General features: G+C 44.1%; 1 protein-coding gene across 1 annotated transcript in view; it reads left to right on the plus strand.

Moving 5' to 3' along the window:
- LOC147881712 (F-box/LRR-repeat protein 15-like) overlaps positions 1-24,039 on the plus strand; it is a 64,114-nt gene that overhangs the window by 4,372 nt on the left and 35,703 nt on the right. The window contains exons 2-11 of the mRNA XM_087401255.1: positions 8,554-8,830; positions 8,923-9,055; positions 9,192-9,291; positions 14,828-15,031; positions 15,287-15,557; positions 15,657-15,755; positions 15,882-15,970; positions 16,121-16,220; positions 16,392-16,562; positions 23,585-23,737. Of these exons, the coding sequence (XP_087257381.1) occupies positions 8,554-8,830; positions 8,923-9,055; positions 9,192-9,291; positions 14,828-15,031; positions 15,287-15,557; positions 15,657-15,755; positions 15,882-15,970; positions 16,121-16,220; positions 16,392-16,562; positions 23,585-23,737 (1,597 nt within the window). The remainder of the gene's footprint in view (positions 1-8,553; positions 8,831-8,922; positions 9,056-9,191; positions 9,292-14,827; positions 15,032-15,286; positions 15,558-15,656; positions 15,756-15,881; positions 15,971-16,120; positions 16,221-16,391; positions 16,563-23,584; positions 23,738-24,039) is intronic.

Here is a 24,039-nt window from a genome sequence, read left to right on the forward strand (position 1 = left end):
ATATCATTCTGCATGTTGGTCAATAAAGTGTATGCTTGACCAAAGCCAATGCTCCTTGGATGCCATGATCTCTTGCACAAGGAGTGTCATGACACTTGAAGATGTTTTTCTTCCTTGTATCTTGGACTTTTTGGCATGTAGATGTTATCCTTTTGGAACAAAAGACCATTTGGAATGGAATACCAATCTTGAATTTCTCTCCCTCTTAAACTTGAACCATTTGGTTCGTCTTGGCATTCCCTTGACTTGGACCTGTTGTCAAATACGGCTGAAATAATGATCACGCTCATACATCCCTTATAGAAACACATTAGTCCAGATCTCAGTGAAACTCATAAAGTTCAACACTATAGAAGTACTTAAGTGATCAAACTTTGAGCCATATAAATAATGCTTCCAATTCTTCAATGCATGAACTATATATAACAAATAGCTCGGTTTCATGCGTAGGATATTTGACCTATGTTGGAGTGAACTTTTGACTATAAAAAACCATAGGTTGAACATCTTGGAACAACACTTTGCCAATAGCATAGTCGTAAGATCCACTGTATGTGATGGGGGTATAGTAGTCATTGCATGCTAAAATTGCTCAAAGAAAGCATGCATTCAGAGCATCCATCCAAACAAGAGGTCTGTGCATAATATGCACATACTCTTAAATGATGGTTTACAAGAAAAGGATCTCACTTTTGTAAGAGAGTATGTAAAAGCTAGCAACTCGTTGACTACCTAAAACTTTTCATTGTAAATATCGATACCATCATTAGAAACAATGTGGCCAAAGGTATAATAGATCTCTTTCAAAGGATCATCATTGTAAATACGGCTACCATCATTAGGAACAATGTGGCCGAGTTATAATAGATCTCTTTCAAAGAACACACTTGGTCATCTTCGCATGTAGAACTTCTCTTCGAAGGATAGTTAGAACGATCTTCAGATGTTCTATATGGCTGGATAAACTACGGCTGTACACAAGTATGCCATCAAGAAAATACGACGACAAACTTTTCTAGATATGGATGAAATATATTGATCATCATCTGTTGGAAAGCAATAGTTGCATTTGTGAGTGTAATTGGTAAAAGCAAGGACTCATAATGCGTGTTGTGTCCAAAACCCCATCTTACTGACGTCCTCCTCCGTAATCGGCATTTGATGGTATCCCATACATAGCTCCAGCTTGGTGAAATATGCAGCACCATGTAAGCGAATTAATGAGGTCATCCATCTTGGGTAAAGGATCCTTCTCCGTAATAGGCATTTGATGGTACCCCGTACATAGATCCAGCTTGGTGAAATATGCAGTACCATGTAAGTGATTTATGAGGTCCTCCATCTTGGGTAAAGGATATTTATTTTTCACGTCACCTTATTTGAGACCTTTATAGTCCCACGCACATGTGCATGGTAGACTGGAATGGGTGTCAGCTAGGACTGTACATATTCATCCTTTTTCTCCTTCTCCTCCTTAGCACAAGGATCATGAGAAAATGGGGAATGCCCGTGTCACAGCAGTTGTGGGTGCTGTTGCTGCAAGCAGGTAAGTAGCTATCTGGCTAATATAGTTCGGCTGAGACATGGATGGCTCATGTAGAGGTGGCTGAGGAGGGGGTGACTCATCATGCTGCACACCTTCCATAGGCACCTGGAAGACGAAGCCAGAGGGCTAGCACAAGAGAATTGTTGGCTGGAATAACTGTGAGAAGTGCAGCGGAAGTGAATGGAAGAGAGAGAGAGAGAGAGAGAGCATGCCTCACACACACACACACACACACACACACACTGAGAAGGAGAGAGAGGAGAGAGAAAGGCACAAGAGCACTGCAAATGATCTCTGGAGAAAACCCTGCTACAACTGGGGGAAAACCTCAGAACCAACAGGCTGCTTGAGAGCTCAGACAAACAGCTCAACAACCACGAGAAAATGAGGCACCGAGAGTGGAAGAACTCCTCACCTCTGCCCTAGAACTGCTCCTGAGGTGTCCCCCCAGCCTCCTAGTTAGCTAGCATAGGGCAGGTCCGACCGGCCTGCTGATGTGGGCCGGCCCATAGCCCTAGGGGCCGACCCCTACAGCCCTACAAAAGGGGCTGTCCAGGCCCTAAAGAAAGGGCTGTAGCCTCTGCCCTCCAGCCGACCAGGATGGGGCCTATGGCTGACCCCTCCTGCCCTATAAACAGGGCTGAACCTCCAGCCTATGGTAGGGGCACACACAAGCCAAGGTGGTGGACCTGCAGGTCAGCCCACCCTCTGCTCTCCAGCCCTCTGCTAGGGCGCCTATAAGGGCAGCACCACAGGGCATACCTGCCCACACACCTCCGTACCCCGCCAGGGAACCTCCATGGCCTACGTGGCATCACATGGACCAGCACGAGGCACTGGAAAGCCACACTAACCTACTCTCACGGGGGCGGGCACACCCACAAGCAAGGCCCTCTCTCTCTAGGTGACATCAGGAGATGTCCTCCTCCAACACCCCCTCTCAGCTCCTGGATGGAACAGAGACGCCAGGGAGCTGGGTGTGCCGCTAGAACAACTGGAGGAATTTGTCGTGTGATACTCCACTGTTGAAGACCGCCACAGGTACTGTCAAAGAAGCCCCTCGTGGCACGAATTGCCTCAGCACGATCATTGAAAACTTGGAACTGTTGCTTCCAGGCCACTGGTGCTAGGTACACTCCTTTGGTCTCGTAATGGTACACTAGGTCATTTGGTACAACAATCCAATTGGTGGTATGGGTACATGACTCCAACAGAGGATCCTGGAACAATAATCCAACTGATACTGCATGCGGTGCAAGGTTTGCTTCCCTGCATGGGCACCTGAATCGTAGCCCTCTGAAGCCCCCTCTCAAGTCCTAACTGGTGCGCTGTCACCAGATTGATGAACTTCAGTGCTCCAGTGGGAACGGGCATATAATAGCTCACAAGGATCAATCAACTATGTCTGGGTTCTTGCACTAGCAATCTACTGACCCATCTGGATCTCCAGCAGCATTAGACAATAGCTGCAATAGAACACTAGGAGACCCCCTTTGGATCTGCTAGGTTATAACGTCCAAACAAAATAGAAACTGTTAACATACTGCCACCTGATTCAGTGGGAACAACTCCTCGTGGCTCGAGGTCTTCCTGAAAGCCTTTCCTCGATAAATGACTCCCTGCTTGGTACACCTAATCGGCAGGTCTAGCTGCCACAAACAAGCAAGCAATCCTCCATCTAGAGCCGGAAAGCTAGTTGGCAGCTCTTGCCAAGTGCTACTAACAGGCTGGAGTAATCGTGGTCGCAGCAGTGAGTCACACTATTGGCTACCTGGTTACTGGACCCCTCTGCGTTCCTTTGGGACACTAACGCCAATAATGACCTTTTTGACCACATTGGTTACACTTACAGGATGCCTTGAGAGCTTCTCGTTCCTCAGCTGTCAACTGCTTTCTTCCTCTTTGATCAGCTGTCAAAGCCTCAGGCTGACTGTCATAGGTACGATCGACGAAGTGCTCCTCCTGGTCAAGCACCATGGGGACCAATTTCTCCTAGGTCAACTCATTCATCCTACCAGTGGAGATCAAGGGTGAATAGAAGGCCCCATACTGAGAGGATAACCGGGACAGAAGAGTTATGGCCATGTCCTGATGAACTCTGCTTCCCTGCTTGGAGGGATCACCTGCTGAAGTTCCTGTAACTTGTTGATGTGTTCCCGCATCGATGAAGATTTCTTGGGATCCAACAACCTCATATGGACCTCCAATGAAACCCTCTTGATGAGAGAGGTTCGGTTATACATGAATGCCAAATGCTCCCATATACTTTTGGCCACAGTCATGTGCTTTACATGATTAATCACCTGAGGAGTACAGTTAAGAAAGATAAATGATCTTACCTTGGCATTAACACGGTCCCACAGCTGGGACAAAGTCTCGGCCTCCTTCTAAGCCAGAATGCCAAGGTCCTCTGCTAGGGGATCTAGTCGGGCAACACATGTCAAGTTGAAATCTGCCATGTCGTATGATTGGAACACAGATTCCATCATCACCCGCCAAACGTCGTAATTGAGCCCATCCAACTACCGATCAACTGGGAATGTGGGCAACATTGGAATTCTAGTCTTGTTGTCTGCCATCTCGGACAAAGTCGCCTGTAGGAGTGAAGAGGATGATGAACTGAAAGAGAAGATGGATGGGATAGAAAGGAATTGAGGGTTGAAGAAAGGAGACGGCGGAAGAAGAGGATGAAGGGGCTGACAGCCCAATGTACCTTCATACGTCGTTTTCCTTCCCTTGGAAACACCTCCTCTCTGATCTGAAAACACCCTTCAAAGTCACCCCTTTGCTGGTCACACGAACAGTCCACTCCTCCAATACGCTCCTCCTCAAAGACACCTCCGAACAGCACCCTAATCCTCCTCTGTGTGTGTTGGGCTCAACACTCCCTCCACTCCTCGGGTCTCAAGCCAACCGCGGCTCTGATACCATGTGATAAGTGCAGCGGAAATGAACGGAAGAGAGAGAGAGATAGCACGCCTCTCAGACACACAAAAGGAGAGAGAAAGACACAAGAGAAGTGCAAGTGATCTCTGGAAAAAACCTTGCTACAACTGGGGGAAAACCTCGGAACCCCTGCAAGCGACTTTGTTCTAGAATTGAAGATGATTATGTTCTCATTATTCCTGAACGTATTCTGGACCATCGATAGTGAGAGACTCGACATCAACTCATCACGGAATTCCTTGTACTTTGGCGTGATCTAGATGACTCCGACGCTACTTGGCATTCTGACGAAGATGTACAGAAGTATCTTGACATACTATAGTAATATTTTCAGAATTACCATGATATTTTGTACACCGTTCATTTTCTCCACCATGGTCTCATTTGAGTGTGAGGGGACGCCACGATGTGTGACGTATTTCTTTTTTTCCACCAGGGTTTCATTTTGAGTGGGAGGGGATGTCACGATCTGTGATGTATTTCCTTTCCTTATACATTAGATCTATGGATGGTGGGATGAATGGACACTTGTATAAGGGTATCTCCTTTTGACATGACACTTCCCTTGAGGCACAACCCTTCACAAGAGAGAGATTCATGTGAAGAGGACTTCTCATCAAGGGTCACACCCTTCACAATGGGTACACACCTCTTCATGCACATACCTTTTACCTTTTCATGTGTGGCTGTTCACTCTCCATATAAGAGAGGCCCAATTGTATGGATGACACACTTCTGACACTCAAGCAATACAACAATTCCTTGTTCTTTGCTATTTTTAGTGTGCCTTTTTGCTCCTTAGCACATTTCTAATAATAGTAAATCTATGATTTCTTACATAAAGCTTTACTAAAAGTAAAATCCAAATTTAGTACTTTTAGTAGACTAACTTGGACATGCACTATGTGGTGTTTTTAGAGGATGAGTTTGGGAATGTTCCTGGATTCATCTAGGTATATGCTTCTGCCGTATTAGCGGACATGCAAATTTCACCTTGTGAAGTTTTCGTCCAAGTTGCGGCTTGCTGGTATTGCGATAATTCTTTTTAACTTAAATGGTGCATTGCCCTATCAACTAGATTAAGATTTTGATGCTCATTTGGGAGAGACTAAAATGAAATCGTTTAGACTTCACAAGCAGTTGTAGCTTGAATGAAGAGATTTGGACTACTTTTTGATTAGCCTTCTCCTTTAGTGCTAGCCTTCGTCATGGCTGAGTTGCCCTTCAACTCCGGAGTGCCGATAGAAACTCAGTACGAAGACTTTGTATAAATGGATGCTCAAGTATGTGTGGGTGTGTGGATTTGTATGTGTGAGAGCATACTTTTATACTATGGTCTACACCCACTGATGACGTCAGTGGGGACGTCATAGTAGCTAGTCCCTGCTATGCGTGATGTAGTTTATGGTTTTCAATCTTATGAGTGACTCTCGTGAGATTGAAACTGCACTATGTTGTGTTTTTAGAGGATGAGTTTGGGAATGTTCATGGATTCATCTAGGTATATAACTTGGACATGCACCCCACATGTGCTCATGCATACTTTAGGAAATGTTGCACACAGATTGAAGAGTCACATGCACACCCACCTTTTCATATGCATAGGTCATGCATGAGCATGCAAGATGAATATGCAGGCGTAAGCATGAGTCCATGATACTATATGTACACACACATGGAGAGCGTTTCAAGTGCTGATGCCCTTGCATGCATTGTCAGGAAAACATGCACGCTTGTTTGCCTAGATAGCTCATCCGTCCAATTGATGGCTTGCTTAAGTTGACGAAACAACCCCAATCAACATCTATGCACACGAATTAAAAGAAATTCAGTTCGGTTTGCTTCACAAACATGCTCATAACGAGAATTCTGTTTCTAGAGGCAAGGGAATCTTTGACTTTAGAATAAGAGGAAGATTAGTGCACGCATTCATCAAATCCACTCATCCACCAACTTAGGATTCCCATGATCTTGCTACATCTGCAAGAAGAATTCTCAATAAGGTGAGCACCTAAACATAGAGAGTCAAGTCTTGCAAACAAGGACAAATGCTTAAATTTTGGCAATAGAGTGGCCTTGATACAACTGAAACAGGCATTCCATGACGAGGGTTAGCTAGGCCCAAGCCTAGGTGTAATTCAAGTTCTATTCTTATGCCAAGACTTGTAAAACAACCATAAATTAGGGAGATCAGATAGGGGAGCTGGCAAGCTCACCACCCAGCCATATATCCAATATAAGGGATCACCCTTTGAACTTGAGGTTAGTAAAGCAACCATGGGAGTCCATCAATCTAGGTATTTGGCTAGACTAGGCATATGCTTGCTCAAAGTCTCGATATCCCAAGTAGTCCATCTCAGGAGATCCTTGTAACAGACCCCAGAGCGCACATATATATTTTTTTACCCAAGGGTATCCTTATCTTAATGGTACCTGTACACGAGGTATACTTATTGACCCCTTTTAAAGGGTCCAACCTTGGAGCTACCCATCCTTAATGCTATGACCTTCGAGTCATAAGTTAAGGCATTATGGCCATGCCTCTTAGTGTGAGGGAGTGTTCTAGTACATAGCTTTTGCAAAACGATGCTTCATGTAGGCAGCCTAGATGCTAGCCTACTTGCAGCCCTATGGCTGCACCAATAGAACACTAAAAGTGTGGACGAGCTCCTATGATTGCTTGCCTTCCCTCACCGCGGCATAAAAATAAACATTAAAATAACTAAATGAAATGAAAATAAATAAATAAATTAAAAACTTAAATAAAAATCACATATACGCGCACACGCGTCTAACATGGCATCGTATTAATTGTTGATACATGCTCAGATATTCTAACAAAACCTTTAGCAAAACAAGAGCAAAGCCGATTGCCTTGAACCTCAATTAGTGAGAAGAAAATAAAAAATTTGCCTTCTAAAACAATAAAAAGGATCATAAATATGTTCATATCGATGCATCTTTTCAAACTAGCACGCATCACATTTATCACAATTATAAGGAATGATGTCTTTCTCTATGCCTTTGTGTTGATCTGTATAATTATCGTGGCAGTTGCACAGATTGATTAAGATGACCCTTCTGTTAATGTTGCCAACATCTCTGCCATGACATCCTCGTTTCTTGGTTGATTTAAATCACAAACATTGTTGAACTGAAAAAAATGACTAAAAGAATCAAGGAAGCTAGATGAGTTATTGTTAGATTTAAAATTTAAAACTCACCAATGATGTTTAAACCTTTGAACTATCCTTTTTTTCACATTTGTAGATTGTTTGCTTTATGGATATTGTAATTGCATATTTATACATTAAATATCTATCTATACGATATATTTTTGTATTGAAAAATTATGTTTCTAAGTTAGTCTTTTTAGACTCGAATCTAAAGCATGTCTAATGTGTCATGTTTTATGTGCCTGAACTGCCATAGTTGCAATTGCGAGTGTACACTTTATAGCTTTTGTAAGAAGTATAGAATCTGACTTAAGCTAAGGTATCTAGTTCCCCTATAAATTGGTGCAATAATGTTTTGAACCGTCTAGATGGCACTATGCTATATAAGACTTGATCTTAGTGTTGGGTTTCTTGTGATACTCATTGTTCCTTCTTTTAAAAGTGTGTGCATTCTATTTCAGATCTCTTAAGCTGTCTTCCATGATGTGTGTCCTCTGTGCTGTAACAAAATGTTTGCATGATATCTCTGTCAAAAAAGGGGGAAAATAGCATTCTTTCTCTTTCATACTATGTTCTAGTAGTAAGAAATCAATGTGATGATTTTCTTGGTGTTTCCACGTATACTATTTATTTGTAATCCTTTTTTTTACAGATCGAATTAAGATATATAGAGTCATTAATTTTGTGCTCTTCATGATGAGAATGTGCGATGGGTTTGGATTGCTTTAGAGAGGCTCACACATGTTGGAATCAACTTTTATTCCACCATTGCCAATGTGTTTGGCAAGATAAATGTGGCTATATATAGACAGCTTGGTTAGGCATGAAAAGCCATGGAAAAAGGCATGTTGCAAAGGTCTTATTGTGGTAGTCTTGATATTTCAGGCATAGCTATTTATCATGTCAAGGCAATTCGCACGGGACTTCGTCATCAGCTCCTTCCAATGTGGGACAGTCTAACTCCCCTCATGAAGAAGATGAGCAGGCTGAATTATTAGAACTCTCTTGGTCGCAACCTTGTGGTCATGATCCCATGGATATTGGTACTGATGAGGATGAGGAAGGTAATGGTAGCAATGGGAATGGTGAAGATGCTGGGTCAGGAGATGGGATGGAACATGATATGGCCTCAATGGACCTCACTGATGACCTTCTTCATACAGTAAGTGTCTTATGCTGGTGATCTATGAGACATACATGCCGATGAAGACAACATGGATCTAACATTTGGCATTTTTGAAATAAATATTGCAGGTATTTTCTTTCCTCGACCAGAGAAGTTTATGTTGTGCAGCCATGGTCTGCCGTCAGTGGCGTACTGCTAGTGGACATGAAGATTTCTGGAAGTCGTTGAATTTTGAAGGGGCAAATGTCACCCAAGAGAAAGGCATGCTTTATCCACATGTGCACTTACCTTAATCGTGGACTTATGTTTTCAGTCTGTATGAGGAACTTGACAAGTGCTCTTTTGTATACAACATATATGTTCTGATGCATTCTTTTTTTTGGGGGGTTTTGGCCAGTTGGCTGGTTATGTCGCAGATACCCTAGAGCAGTGGAGTTAAGTTTGAGGGGTGTCCCTTCTGTTGATGAAGTAGCAAGGGAAGCAATGTTTTCTCTGCGGTGAGCATCGTAGTAGCAACTTATGCTACTTTTTGAATTATTGCTGGGCTCATTCAACCAGCCACCTTCTCTTAAGTCTTTTTATCAGGATCATAGTGCTAACACTTTTTCTTTATTGGCATTATGGAGAAGGGAATTTAACTGCGTCTGATGACCTTAGTATTTTGTGGTGGCGCTTAATCATGGGAGAGTCTGTAGAAACCTGAATGTTGATGATGTGTCACTGTATCAATACAAGGCAGACTTCTGTATGATGGAAGAGCTATTGATAGAAAACCTGAATGTTGTTGACGTGTACAATATAAAAGCAGACATACCTCTGTAGGCATGCTGCATTTACTGTTTGAACATATGCTCATGTAAGTAGTTTTGGATATAGTCTTCTCCTTTAGTGCTAGCCATTGTCATGGCCGAGTCTGACCTTCACCTTTCAGTAGTGGCAGAGCTCAATATGAAGACCATTGTATAAATGGATGCTCAAGTGTGTGTGGGTGCGTGGATTTGTATGTATGAGAGCATATGTTTATATTGTGGTCTACACCAACTGTTAGGCACAGATGTTGCGGGTGACTGTCTGCTCTGTTTTTAGAAAATAGGTTATTCCTGGATGAGTTTGGGAATGTTCCTGGATTCATCTAGGTATATTGGATACATTCCTGAATTGTTCTGCACATGTTTTTACTTTTTTGATTTGTTATATCTGATAGAAACCAGTGATCTCTGGACAACCTTATGAAAAGAAAATGGTTATACTTCTGTGAGCTCGCTGCATCTACTTTCGGGCATATGCTCATGTACATAGTCTCTGAAATAGCTATATGGATGGTTCTGCATGTACTTTTTGGGATCTGATAACGTCTAGTGCATCCGTATTTGAAGCTTTTTGAATTGGTGTTTGTGAAGTCTTTCTTTGGTGAGTGAATTTGACCAGGGAAAGGTGCATGTCTGGCATCTTTGTTGATAACTGGTAACATAGCTACGTTGAAGCTTTAAAGGATATCTTCTACTAGTTCCCCTTTTCTATCCCTTACATTTTCCTAATGTACTCACTCCTGTAGGGTTCATTCTGTCGTACACGTTGGTTGACTCCTTTTCCATGGTATCAGTTTTATCTGCTCGCTATTTTTGGGAATAAATTACAGGGATGATGAGTAGGCTGGTATTGTGATAATTCGTTCTATCTTAAGTGGTGCGTTCTCTATCAGCTAGATTTAGATGCTCGTCTGGGAGAGACTAAAATGATTTTTTAAAGTCTTCTAAGAAGTTGTAGCTTGAATGAAGAGATTTTGGACTACTTTTTGATAGCCTTCTCCTTTAGTGCTAGCCTTCGTTATGGCTGAGTCTGCCCTTCACCTCCGGACTGCCGACAGAAACTCAGTATGAAGACTTTGTATAAATGGATGCTCAAGTATGTGTGGGTTTATATGTGTGAGAGCATATGTTTATCCTTATGGTCTACACCCACTCTTGGGCGCCGATGACGTCAGTGGGGATGTCATAGTAGCTAGGAGTTTATGGTTTTTAGATATATATGATGAGCAGCCTGGCTGCTTTGAGATTGGGCAGTGTTACCACTTTCAAGTTGGCCTGGGGCTTCTAAAAAACTACAAGTCATATTTTTGCAGCTTAGAGTCTTTCAAACAAAGCGTCTTCTCATTTCCCCGTTGTTTTCATACTATTTTATGTCAGAGAAATCGAGTTTGCTTGCCTTAACCAAATGCTTGCAGTGGAATGTACCCACGGATCACACTACCCTTAGATCATACGTAAGCTTGTGCAGGCAAGTAGATGTAGAAATACACACCAGTGTGGATAATACACAGGAAGTGACATCCAAAATCACGTATTTATTGCTCCAAGAGTGGACTGATCTGAATACAAAAGTGACCGTCAATGTGCTCCGGTCTAATGCCCAAAAGGGGACTATTTGCTACTACACGTTGCACTCCTCTTGTCGTGTCCCTCAAAGAAAGGGCTTCTGTGACTGCACTAGAATGGTCCGAGGGGATGTAGATATAGGTGGAGGTGGATCCTCTTCCTCTCTCTTGATCTGACATGCTGGCCTACAAGGCAAGCTGATGAGCCCTAGAATAGGGCGTCCTGTCAGCCATGGCCGACCGCAGATATGGGCGGGACCCCTGCTGAGAATGACTGCAACCTGTCCTATTTCAGTCAACCAGCTGAGACCCTGGCCTGTCCAGTTACTAAACCCCCTCCCATCTCAAGCTGTGAAAACTGCTCTATCTTGTCCATGAAACAACCGCGCCATTCTGGATCACAAGCGGATGAAATTACTTTTCAACCAGTTGAAGAAGCAAGGCCTGTTTGAAGTCTCCGATGGAGCCACTGGATGGCCCTTGACTCCAACAAGAAACCTTCTCCCTGTATTTGACCGCTCCCGGTGAGCTTCTCTCAGGAGGATTATACATCGAGTCTACCAAGATAACCGCTGTTCTCTCTACTTCTTATGGCTTTCGCCAAGAGGGCCTTGTCATCTTCTTTGTTGAACTGCTTCTCCCGAGCCTCTCCTGCAGCAATAAGGGTCCAAGCTCTTTGAACGTAAGAGGCTTGGTCCTCTATCTTGCCGTAATAGTGGTTGCAAAACCCTTGAAGCTCTGTGGGAGCATCCCAGGTGTGAGCAATGCTAGCTGGCTTGAGTCACTTGTGACCAACCATGGCAAGTTGATCTCGCACCACCTTGACTTTCGTCAAATGGTCATGTACGTATCTCCCGCATCCATGCTCATGTTGAAGAGCTTATGATTGAGGGCGATAATACATGATGTGTTATTTGTTTCGTACAGATCCTTCAGAGTAGTCCATGCCTCTACAAACGTCTTTGCCATCTGAATGCTCGAGTATGTGTGGGTGTGTGGATTTGTATGTATGAGAGCATACTTTTATACTATGGTCTACACCCACTGTTGGGCGCTGATGACGTCAGTGGGGATGTCATAGTAGCTAGTCCCTGCTATGCGTGATGGAGTTTATGGTTTTCAATCTGATGAGTGACTCTCGTGAAATTGAAACTGCACTATGTTGTGTTTTTAGAGGATGAGTTTGGGAATGTTCCTGGATTCATCTAGGTATAAGTCTGCTATTGTCTCGATGATCATTGCAAGGGCCTGGGCATCTTTGTCCTCCCACGCTTCAAGCTCATCTGCATCCACAGGAATAGTGATCTTCCTTATCTTATCCTTGACATCCAACCCCCTCGGCTCCGGATCTTCACTTTCCAGATGGGATAATTAGTCCCATCCAATGTACCGGACTCGGAAGTTAGGGATGAAAGGAGGCGTAGTAGAAAGGAGGAGGAAGGGAGAGCAGTGGTTGTAGAGGATGCCATCTCCTCTACACACTGCAATATACTCTGCAAATTTGCAAGTAATCACTTGCTGTAGATATTAGAAAACTCTGCTCAAACCTGAGTTGAATCAGGGTCACCTTGTTTGGAGGGACTTCTTCCTTTGATGTAGAAAACCTAGAGCTGGAAACCTTGCTCTGTACCATGTTGGAAATGGAGGAAAGAATCACTCAATCCTCACTCGTGCTGTGTATAATCTTCAGCTCCAAGTAACCACTCTCACTCGATCACAACGATGCTAACCTCTCTTAGAAAACACAGCACATAGGATGGCAAAGGGAAAGGAGAGAACTCAGAATATTTTCATTCACCAATCAGTGGGTAAGACAGGCTCAGTGGTGAGCACTACAAACCATCCAGCAAGGGCTGGGATAAACCTTGACTGAGTCCTCTCTGCGAACTGCAACTCTCCTCCCCTGTTCGCACTGCCTGAGGTGAAGGCTACAGTAAAACTGGATGAAACAAGTGGGGGAGTAGGGGGCTGGCTGCCCCCTGAAGTAGACCAACCAGCAGATCGGTTTTCTGTGTCTGGGCCGACCAGCTGGTTGGCTGGACCGACCCCCTTGGGCAGGCCTATAACTAGGGCATCTCATAGGGCTGGTCCTTTGTTGCTGCTGCGCATCTGGCAGTCCACACATCACCGCCCCCCCTGCCCCCCCTTTCTTGCAAAAGCACCCTCCCCCTCACAGTCTAATTCCCCCTTGTCCTCCTCATATGGGGGCCCACAGGTGGGGACATTGACCTCCAACAATGCCCTCCATCACAGTTACCCCTCTTAGCAATAAAGTGGCACCGATCCATAACCATCTTGGACTCTTCACCTTCACACCAGTGGCCACCTTCCAAATGTTACTCATCATCAAATGGCTCATGGCTTTCATCTTCCATAACATGTAATGGATCCTGTTCAACTTGCCTTCCTTCCAGAAGTTGGAATATGCGTGACAGCGTGGAGCTGAAGAAATTGAAAGCGACAAAAAGAAAGAAACATACATACCTGCTTTTAAACTTGAAAAATGACATAGTTTTCTGAATTGGAGTTGCTTGCCCTAGCCTTGTCCTCAGTAAATCCTTCTGGTTTTGATGCCATGTCAGAAAAGTAGGACTTGATTGCTGAAGCACTCCCACAACGGAGTGTTGTGCTGACAGATCACATTACCCTTAGATCACACTCAAACGGTGCACACAAAAGTAGATCTAGTCACACACAAGTCTGGAGAATACACAGCCAAGTGGACAGATGAAATCATGTATATATTATACTTCCAAAATGGACTGATCTCAATACAAAAAGGACCTTCAATGTACTCCACACCCTCAGCTCAGATCTATTGCCAAAAAGGGGGCCTATCCTCTTGGGCATTTCTCCTCTCGCCCCATGTCCTAAGGAAGGGGCTTCAGTGGGTATCAGGACAGCACTACAACTATCCCAAGGGGCCCTATATATAGGTGGAGGTGGTCTTGGCGCCCCCCTCCACCCACCTCCCCTTTTCAAAAAACGGGGGGGGGGGGAGGGAAGTCTGATGGAAAAGGGTCAGTCAATTGTCTAATGAGGCCGACCTGGCTAGTTACCCTTTTGCCCTCCAAATGACCTCCTTGAATGCTCTACTGCACAGCCGTCCAGTTTATGTGGCTGGTTCTTCCACACTGCTGCCCGTGTGGCAGCCATGTCTGTTCGGATCTACTGCCCAATAGCAGCAAGGTTGCTGCTTTTGTGGCAGCCCGTGGCAGTTGCTTCTTGGCCTTAGATGACCACCTTTCTGGTGTACCATTCCTTTATATTTTGCAGGTGTTACTCCCCCTCGTCCTCCTCATATGGGTATTCACATGTGGGGAGTTGACCCTTATTTTCTGACATTTTAGAAATGGTTTCATTTGATTTGTCATTAAGCATTGGTTTGCACGTTGTCAATGTCACAAATGTTATCCGTACTGATTAATTGTGGACCGCTTGATTACATGTAGAAAATCTGTAGTGGACGCGGGTGTACGTTGTCAATGTCACAAATGTTATCGTACTGATTAACTGTGGACCGCTTGATTACATGTAGAAAATCTGTAGTGGACGTGGGTGCAGTTCATACACTATAGATTAGTTGGATTTTGTATTTGAGTCGTCCTTGTCAAGTTAACTTTTCTTATGTCTGGGTTCTTGTGCAATTCAATGAACAGGAGTTTGGAGAGATTGAATTTGTATAAGGGGAATTTGACTGAATCCTTTTTCAATGAATTAGCGACTGGCTGTCTGGCCCTACAACAACTGATCATTACAGATGCAGTATTGGGCAGTGGGGGTTCTCAAGAAATTCCAGTACGTCATGAAACCCTTCGCCAACTGGAGGTTACAAAATGTCGTGTGATGCGCATAGCAATCAGGTTTGTTTTCTGACCATCATGCTGTGAGTTATGCACAGAAGCAACCATTGGAAGTCCCTGAATTGAGTGTTGCATTAGAAGTGTGTGACATGCTCGCATGATATGCACGTTGGTGTGAGTCTAAATGTATGTTTGTATGTTTATATGTGTAAGTGTGCATAGATATATATATTTGTGCAAGTTGTGTCTCTGTTTTTTGCGCCTTTTTGGTTGTGTGTGGTGTTCTCCTCTTGATCTTTGATATTTCCTTTACAGGTGTCCAGTTTTGGATAAGCTTTCTTTGAGGAGGACAAGTATGGCCTCTGCAACATTGAACTGTCCTAGGCTTCTTAGCCTTGATGTGTCTTCATGCCATAAACTTTCAGATGCTGGTGTTCGTGCAGCAGCAACCGCCTGCCCTTCGCTTGTAGAGCTAGATATTTCACAGTGTTCTTATGTTAGTGATGAAACACTGCGGGAAATTTCTGTTGTATGCTCCAATCTTAATGTACTTGATGCATCCTACTGTCCTAACATTTCTTTGGAGGTAAGTCAAAATTGAGTCCATTATGGTAACCAGGGCCTCATGAATTTTATCTTGCACATTTAGTTCTGTTTGCTGATGACAAGGATTGGCATCGTGAAGGGTGTTTCCTTGCCAATGTTGAGGGAGTTAAGGTTGCACAATTGTGAAGGCATCAATTCGTCATCAATGGCAGCTCTTTCACAGTGTTACATGCTTGAGGTAGGCAAGGATCTATGATAATGGTTCCGTGTTCTTTTGAAAGCAAGTAAATTTTCTGGGCCAAGAAGCTAGGACGAATAGAAAGCTGGCTTTTTGATGAAGATGCAGTCTCTGTTCTGATTGCAGACAATTGAGCTGGATCTCTGTGCGTTGTTGACTGCTGTAGTATTGGACTTGCAACGACTACAGAACATAAGTCTGATCAACTGCTGCAAGTATGCAGAAACCATCTTATTGTTCAGAAACCAGTTGATTTTTTGAGAATCTTAACTTTATTAACACACTTATAGTTAGTGTAGGACTAGTCATTACAGGTATCAACTTGTGCATGCATTGACAACCTAACTCAAGTGGGGCTTGTGCAGATTTGTGGATTTGACTTTACGCTGTCCTGCTTTGGTTAACATCAATGTAGCGAAATGCCCTGTCTTGAATCGAGTGGAGATTTCATCAATTGCTCTGAGGGTGTGTAGACTGACCGATTTCATTCTGCGGTTGTTGGTTCTATCTCCAATTGTTTTCTGCTGTTGTGGTTTCTATGTCCAATGGGGAGATGGGTGGATTTGACGAGGATGGTAGATACATCATGAGATCGCAGTAGGTATGGCTGATGGATTGATGGGCTAACTTTTGCAGAGACTTGTTCTTCAGAAACAGCAGAGTCTTACAACAATGTCCCTGCAGTGTCCTCATCTATGTATGGTCGATCTTACGGAGTGCGACTCATTAACTAACTCAATATGTGAAGTTTTTAGTGAGGGAGGTGGCTGCCCGAGACTCAATTCCCTCACTCTAGACAGTTGTGAGGTAAGAATTTTTTAGCCTTCTGCTTTACAGCAGAGCTAAGGACCTACAAGGTTTGAAGTTTTGCAATTTGTGTAGTACTCAAGTTGATGTCTCTATCAAAAGAAACATAATCAACGAAGTCAAAATGGAGTGCCTTAGTTTTCTAGGAAACTTTTCTCCCAACATACTGATGAGCAATTGATAGAACCATGATATTTGAGTTATGGAGTTGAAGAAAAGTGCCTTTAACGTTGATCAAAGAGACAGCTTCACAACAGCAGCACACATCGCATCACCTTCAATGTGGGCATAGTTAGTTGGATTAAGAATCTTTTCAGGAGGGAGGAGCTGGCTATCCACTTTATTTATTTTTTGGAAGTGGACGAGGCAGCCAAATTGTTTATCATGCCCAAGCATGCAGGCGATTTGAATGACCTGTGGACTAGCCAGCAAGCCACATTGCCAGAAAGTAATTGGATGGGCTAAGTATTTAAAGTGATATTGGAGGGGAAGTGGGCAGGCACAGTCCTTTGCCCAAGTAGGAGATCGTAGGGGGTGGCTCCACTCAGCTTCTCCCCTTCTCCTCATTGATATCCCTCCTTTGATGGTACCTTCTCGTAATCTCTTCTAACCCTTTGCCTAGGTAGGAGAACATAGGGGGTGTCTCCACTCAGCTTCTCCTCTTCTCCTCATTGATATCCCTCCTTTGACCGCACCTTCTAGTAATCTCTTCTAACCCTTTGCCCAGGTAGGAGATCATAGGGGGTGGCTCCACGCAGCCTCTCTGCTTCTCCTCATTGATATCCCTCCTTTGACCGCACCTTCTAGTAATCTCTTCTAACCCCCCTCCCCTATACTCTTCCCTCTTCCTTGGCATCCCTCATGTCAATTGCTCATCTAATGTTCTAATTAGATTTGCATATTTTTTGATTGGGGGGATGTACCATATTAGGTTTTAAAAATTGATACCTAAAGGTAGATCAAGCAAAAATATTCTATGTGGTTGGTCCTATGTACTGCCTTAACATTCATAATGTCTGGGCAAATGATCCCAAGATTGACACCCAAGATTACGAATAACCATGGAAGGGGAAAGCAATTTGATAATGCGAGGAGATTTCAGTTGAGCAGTAGGGGTTGGATTCCCTCTAGAGTCCCCCATTGGGACAACAGCTTCATCACCGCAAATTTGCGTAGGAACTTTTGGAGGAGGCTTTGGAAATCCCTCATAAATAGAAAGATCACTCTTTTCTTTGGCTTTCTATTCATGGAGGGATTGTAGTGAACCTGTGGAGATCACGATTTGGGATGTGCAACCATGACATTAGATATTCTGGTATTTTGAGCCATGTCTAGGATACTTCAGCCCATACCATGGAGGGGGGTTATAGGCCATTCTATGGGCTATCCATAGGTGCCACTCATTCCTTGGTATGTGCCTTGTAGGCCTAGCTACAGTGAGTCAGCTCAGTTGGTATAGTTAGTACATGTACTACTTAGGACAGTTAGGACACTTAGTCGAGTTAGGGCATTTAGCCCTAGGGTTTTGTTATGTTGGCTCTCTCTTGAGTCTCCACTCTCGGTTTTGCAGCAATTCATTACAACATCTCGTTTTTTGTCTTCTCACTTCTATTTTTGAGCTTCCATTGCTTGCCATGGCCTACATGATGGATGGAGATCGCAGACAACGATCTATCATGGGCTTCTTGCCTACATTACCTAGTCCATTATTAGGTGTATCTTGATGTTTGATCAGACTGCATCTTCTATGGGGATGATGATGCCAGGGATGTTTTATGACTAGGGTGACATGTATGATTGTATCATACAGTTTTCTCTAGCATGGGTTAGGATGCTCACTAAGTAGCTCCACCCTTTTTGCTCATTGTATCAGGTTTTCTATCAATCTCATAGACCCATTGGTCTTTAGCATACTTTAATAAACTTTCTTTCTTTCTTTCTCTCCTTCTGAGAAAGTTGCAGGGAACAATGCAAGAAAGAGAAATCTAAGAGAGAGGAGTGAGAAAGAAAAAATGAGTGGGAATCTGCCAGAACCAGCCTTCAAGACAAAATACAGGCATTGGAGATCGAATTACAACCTCCAGTGAGGCCCACTATTACAATATGTAGAGGTGTGCTACATGCCTTCCCCCCCCACGTGGGGGTTAGGTGCACGATGCATTTCAAATCTTGGTGTCATGGGACTTTTTGGCCTCTCACAGTTGTTAATCTCTCTCTCTCTCTCTCTCTCTCTCTCTCTCTCTCCCTTTGTCCCTTTGTCTCCCTGTCTCTCTCTATGGGAAAGTTGCATGGAAGAATGGAAGAAAGAGAAATCTAAGAGAGATGAGTGGGAGAAAGAAAAAATGGAGTGGGAATCTGCCAGAGCCAGCCTTCAAGACAAAATACAAGCATTGGAGATCGAATTACAGCACGTCAAAGAAATGAATCGGACTCAGGATGGGACAGGAAAAATGGTGGAAGAGCTCAAAACTGAGAATGCCAATCTCAGGAAAGATATTGCAGCCATGGACACCACAACGCGGGGGAAGCATGCTGAACCTAAACAGCAAATCAGCAAGGGGGAAGCCAAAATAATGGAGTGGAAGGATGTGGTTAAGAAAGGTATATTAGTTTCTTAAAAAGAGATCATATCGGATGCCCTTGAAGATGATAAGAGACGAGACAACAAATCCTTGAATGTGGCCTACTGGTAAGGGATACCCTAGTGGCGGACGCCAAAATCTTGTTCACCAAGATGGGGGTCAACCTAACTTGTGAGGCAGCCTGGCGAGTGGATAGAGTGGACGCACGAGCAAGGCCATTAATGGTGAGATTCCGGACCAAAGAAGACAAATCTATTCTAATGAGCATGAGGCATGAGGGCAATACTGAAGGACACTAGGACCTTCTCAGATGATGATGTCACCCTCCTACAACAGCAACTCTCACAGGGAGGGAATGGTGAAAGTTATGGCAGCAAGACAGGGGAAAATGGGCTGCATATAGAGACAGAAAGTGATCATTCGCGAGAGAGCAGATACGATAGAAAGAGAAGAGGAGGAAGGTGAAATAGTCAGCATTTGACAGTGTCGGGGTCTAGAGACGAAAATCCAAAGGAGAATACAAATGGTTGTAGAATTGCACTTGAACCCTTCGGTTTGATCCAAGGGGTTTCTTAGAGACATACACGAAGAGAGATGTGATCTTTGACATAGAGACTCGTTAGAGTCTAGAGAGGGGATTGCCTATAGTAATAGAATATATATGGAAAACGGTGTACATGAAGGAGATAAGGAGAGACAACGCATATGAGGACCATGAGGAGACTGGAGTAGCAGTCCTTTTTAGGTCATATATGAGACCCTACATATCTGTGATGAGGAAGGAGGAGGATGCACGCCACATGTGGATATACAAATTTAGTCCCTTGGCACACACGTCCGGTTTAGTTGCGGTATGCTACTTTTTCCTGAATACATCATTATACGCATATGAGGTCACCGCAGAGGGTCATAACCCGTACAAGACGATATTTGATGATATCTCAGAATTCTCCGGACAGGAAGAGATCCTACTTTTGGTGACTGCAATGCGCATATGGGGAACAGACAAGTGGGCTTACTTGATTTCGAGATCGATCCCCTTAGAGTACTGGAGATAGATCCGACAGAGCTTAGGATAGCAAGATGCTCAGAGGATTCACCATACATCACTGGATATGGGAGCAATTTATAATTTAATCGTATACAATTCCTTGATGGCTATTGTTGGGAGGGCTCACTTGCTTCCCACATGGAGGGGGATCGAGTACAATAGATTACCTTTTGGTATCTCTGGCTTTTGTATGACATGTACACGATCTAATCGTCCCTCCCTCCCCCTCCTCCTTGGCGTTGACCACTTCTATGCGACATTCAATGTCTCAGTCTCCTTGCCGGCCAGAGGATAGGGTCCACGTGTCTCCACTCGGGTCCAGGTGGACTTTGATCAAGCCCTTGATACAGTATACATGATCACCTATCGCGTGAGCTACTATACAGATCTGGCCCATGCTTCAGACACTTTAGTATCAGCTTCCAGGCACATTGTTAGGATCCCTGGACGGAGGGGTGGCTCTTTGATACATGGAAAGCCATGGAGGGATGTGACCTACTGACTGCCGAGTGGCAGAGATTCGAGAGGCTACAAGTTATCATGGGTTCTAGGATGATTAGGAGTAAGCCTCATCAATTCATACAGGCTGAGTTCACTATGACACCGCTGCAAATTGATGCCATTTTTCAGACACTGACTATCTCCACAAGCTATGAGCCTTACCTAGATGGAGACTACCTAGGTTGGCACTTGAGTTGTCTCGACAAGTAGCTGAGCGTGGGGATAGCAAAGCTTGGTATGCGCGCATCTCCAAATGGTTTTTGTCTCAGGGTGTTAAGATGGATCGCCTCCCTCCCCTTTAGTATAGTTGGACTCCCCATCTCTTTAGATCCCACGCAATGAGCTCATCCATATCATACGGTTGGACTTGCTCTAGTTATGTACATCATGGACTTGCGGAGGGGACCAAGAGTTTCCTATCACGATCCAATTTTGCAGGGGGCACTTCTTTAGAGTATTAGAAGATGACCTGATCATTAGGCCCCAGTATTTGGAGGACATACATGTTACCCATGCGCTGAGGATTGCTATAGGACAAATGCAAGTTTTGTCTCACCAGTTGAGGATCGAGGCAGGGAGTGCTCTAGGTACACGTAGAGCGCAGCGGACTTGTAGACTATGTACACTGGCAGCAGTGGAGATAGAGGAGCACTTACTTTGTGTTTGCCTTGCTTATTATGAGATCCGAGGACGCTATCACTGCTTCTTTCAGGAGGACACGAATTCGGTCCTCTCGCATCTAAATCCACTTCTATGACCAGGTGTGTGTTGACCATCTTTTTGATGGAGATGTGGCGACACAGGGAGACTCTGTTACATCTGATCATGTTGTAGGAGGGGATTGTTAGAAAATACCCAACAGAGGGTACACACAGCGGAAGACTTATAATAATGCCCAGGAGCTCACACACAGTGTGGTGTGGGGTGTGGAATCACAAACTTCTTAACTTATGTGCATAAAATAGGTGTGCAGACTCATCAATAGACAATGAACCAGCCAGATAGAGAAACCGCCAAAATAATATATTTCCGTCCAAAACTATGGACACAATACAAAAGAGATAGATCCAGAGTCCCACCAATGGTGTGGTCCTCTGATCTAACCACAAGGTCCTTCTCCTATCTGCTGGCTATCTCTAGACTCGAGCCTGCGTGCTCCACCTCGAGTGTCTGTAGACTTTCCGTCCAGTGTGTTCTTCTCCACCTCACTGCCTATGAATCAGCCTAGGTGGGCAGCCCCTGCCAAGCTTTGTCTGCAGCACACAGGTCCCCTTGGTCCTCCTGAATGTAGGCTCCAAGATAACTGTTCCACTGCTCCAACCTGCTTGTGAATGGCTGCTCCAGAAGATGATGATCTCAGCACCTTGCTGTCCTAGAAGACAGCCAAGGTCCAGCCTCTTCCTGGCTAAGTCTGCAGCACTTGTTGCACTCTCTCACCTCTTGTAGATAGGCCCAGAGAGTAGGCTCCCTAGGCCCCAAGGGCCCCTTGAAGTAACCGACCAGCCAGCCCTAAATGGGCCGACTGGCTGGTCTGTTTGGGCCGACCAGTCTGCCCCAAAACCAGCCCTTTAAGGGCTCCAAAACTAGGGCCCTTTGGCCCACACTTCTAGGGCTATGGGCCCTCCAATCTAGGCAAGGGCCCAGCCTATTTAAGGCATGCCTCTGATTGTTATGCCTTTGAGTCAGCCTTGGGGCACATCGGAGTAAAGGATGAGGAGATAGCTGACATGAGGGCAGCATGGATCAGCAGCCAGAGTAGGCACCACAGAGGATGGATAGAGCACATATGATATAGGTCTAGCCCATCACTGCTCTATTCATAGGAGACCGACCGACCCGAGGTGTCACACTTGATGTCGCTCACTGCATACAAAGATCGTGGAGACCACGCCCCCTGCCATGGTGAGACAGCTCGGCCTACACATACGCGACATCTTTGCGGCCTATCGGAGGGATACCACGACTCCCGGATATGTCCTTGGAGCTTTTGCACTGCCTAGCTTAGCTTAGCACTCAGCAAGTATTCTGCTGATTGTACTTTGTCTCATAGGTCCATCTGCTGTACTGTCAAATGTTGTGGGTGGTGACCTTGCACACACTGTTGGCACATCATTTCTGGTCATATTTATTTAGTAAATGTCTTTGCTTCTGTAAGTAAATCTGTCTACTCCTGCTCTCACCTCAAAGTCCATCTTTTATTCCAAAAGATGACTGTCCCTTGCAATATCGAATTGCTTAAGAAACAGCAGCAGATAACTAAAGCATGAAAGATATTGTTTTTGTTTTCGGGGGCAGGGGTGGGTGAAGGGTATTTGAAGGAATTTTTTCTTCATGGGATGAGACTGAGCTTCATACCGCTGAAAGATGGCGTCTTATTTTTGGAGATGCCACTTCAAATTGCATCATAGCCAGGACAATGCTGCAAGTTGTAGCACTGTCTAATAGACCAGGCTGCCCTGTTGACAGAGACTATAAGTCAGTTAAAAAAATAAAGTTTTGGAAGCCAAATTTTGCTGATAGAGCAATGACTCTGCTGATAACTTCTTGCTGCATATTGGAGTTCACTTCAAGGCGCATTCTGGATGAATTTTGTGACAACATTCTCTTGAATATTTAATGCCAATGTTCAGCTTATGGCTTTCATGAGCTGTGCTCCTCTGCAAACATGGAATAGTTTTGTAGGTGGGAGGACTTAATCGAGTGGTTTGGAAATCCTTCTTATGTGTTCTCTGGCTTGAACAACTTTAAAGATGCTGTTTTGCCATGGAATTTGTACTTGCCAAGTATGGAGCTGTGTGTTTTCCAGGTTGTAGTTTGAGCACTCTGGGAGAAGTCATTTTAGTACATTTCTTGAACTGACCATACTGAATATTTTAATTGTTTTGTAGAGCTTGACCAGAATAAATCTTTCCAGTACATCTTTGAAGTTTTTATCGCTTGCCGGATGCCGTAAGGTGTGTTCTATCGAACTTGCGTGTGCAAATCTGCAGAAGCTGTATTTGGATGGATGTGACCATTTAACTACTGCAGTTTTTGCTCCTGTAAGTGATCTGTCTTTTCCTGCTTCTTCATGGAAATGTTTTCTGAGGCGTTCATCTAACAGACCTGTTAGGTCTCTGTTTATGGAGTCTTCACTATTGTTTTTGACTGTCTTGTTTCCTTAGCTTCACAAGATTGTGGTTTTAGCTATGCACTACTGATGTCTGTGGGTATCATATGGCCACGATATATGGTGTGATGGTGTCTCAAATTACTTTTGATAAAATGAGAATTTTGAAAGTTTCACAAAAAATGAATGAGGCCTTCATTTTAAAGAGTGCATACTCTGTTTAGGCTTTCAGCA

Source organism: Dipteris shenzhenensis, chromosome 30, assembly GCF_047967505.1.
Source record: "Dipteris shenzhenensis isolate YYH24624 ecotype China chromosome 30, Dip_SZ_1.0, whole genome shotgun sequence".
In the NCBI taxonomy this organism is placed as follows: Eukaryota; Viridiplantae; Streptophyta; class Polypodiopsida; order Gleicheniales; family Dipteridaceae; genus Dipteris; species Dipteris shenzhenensis.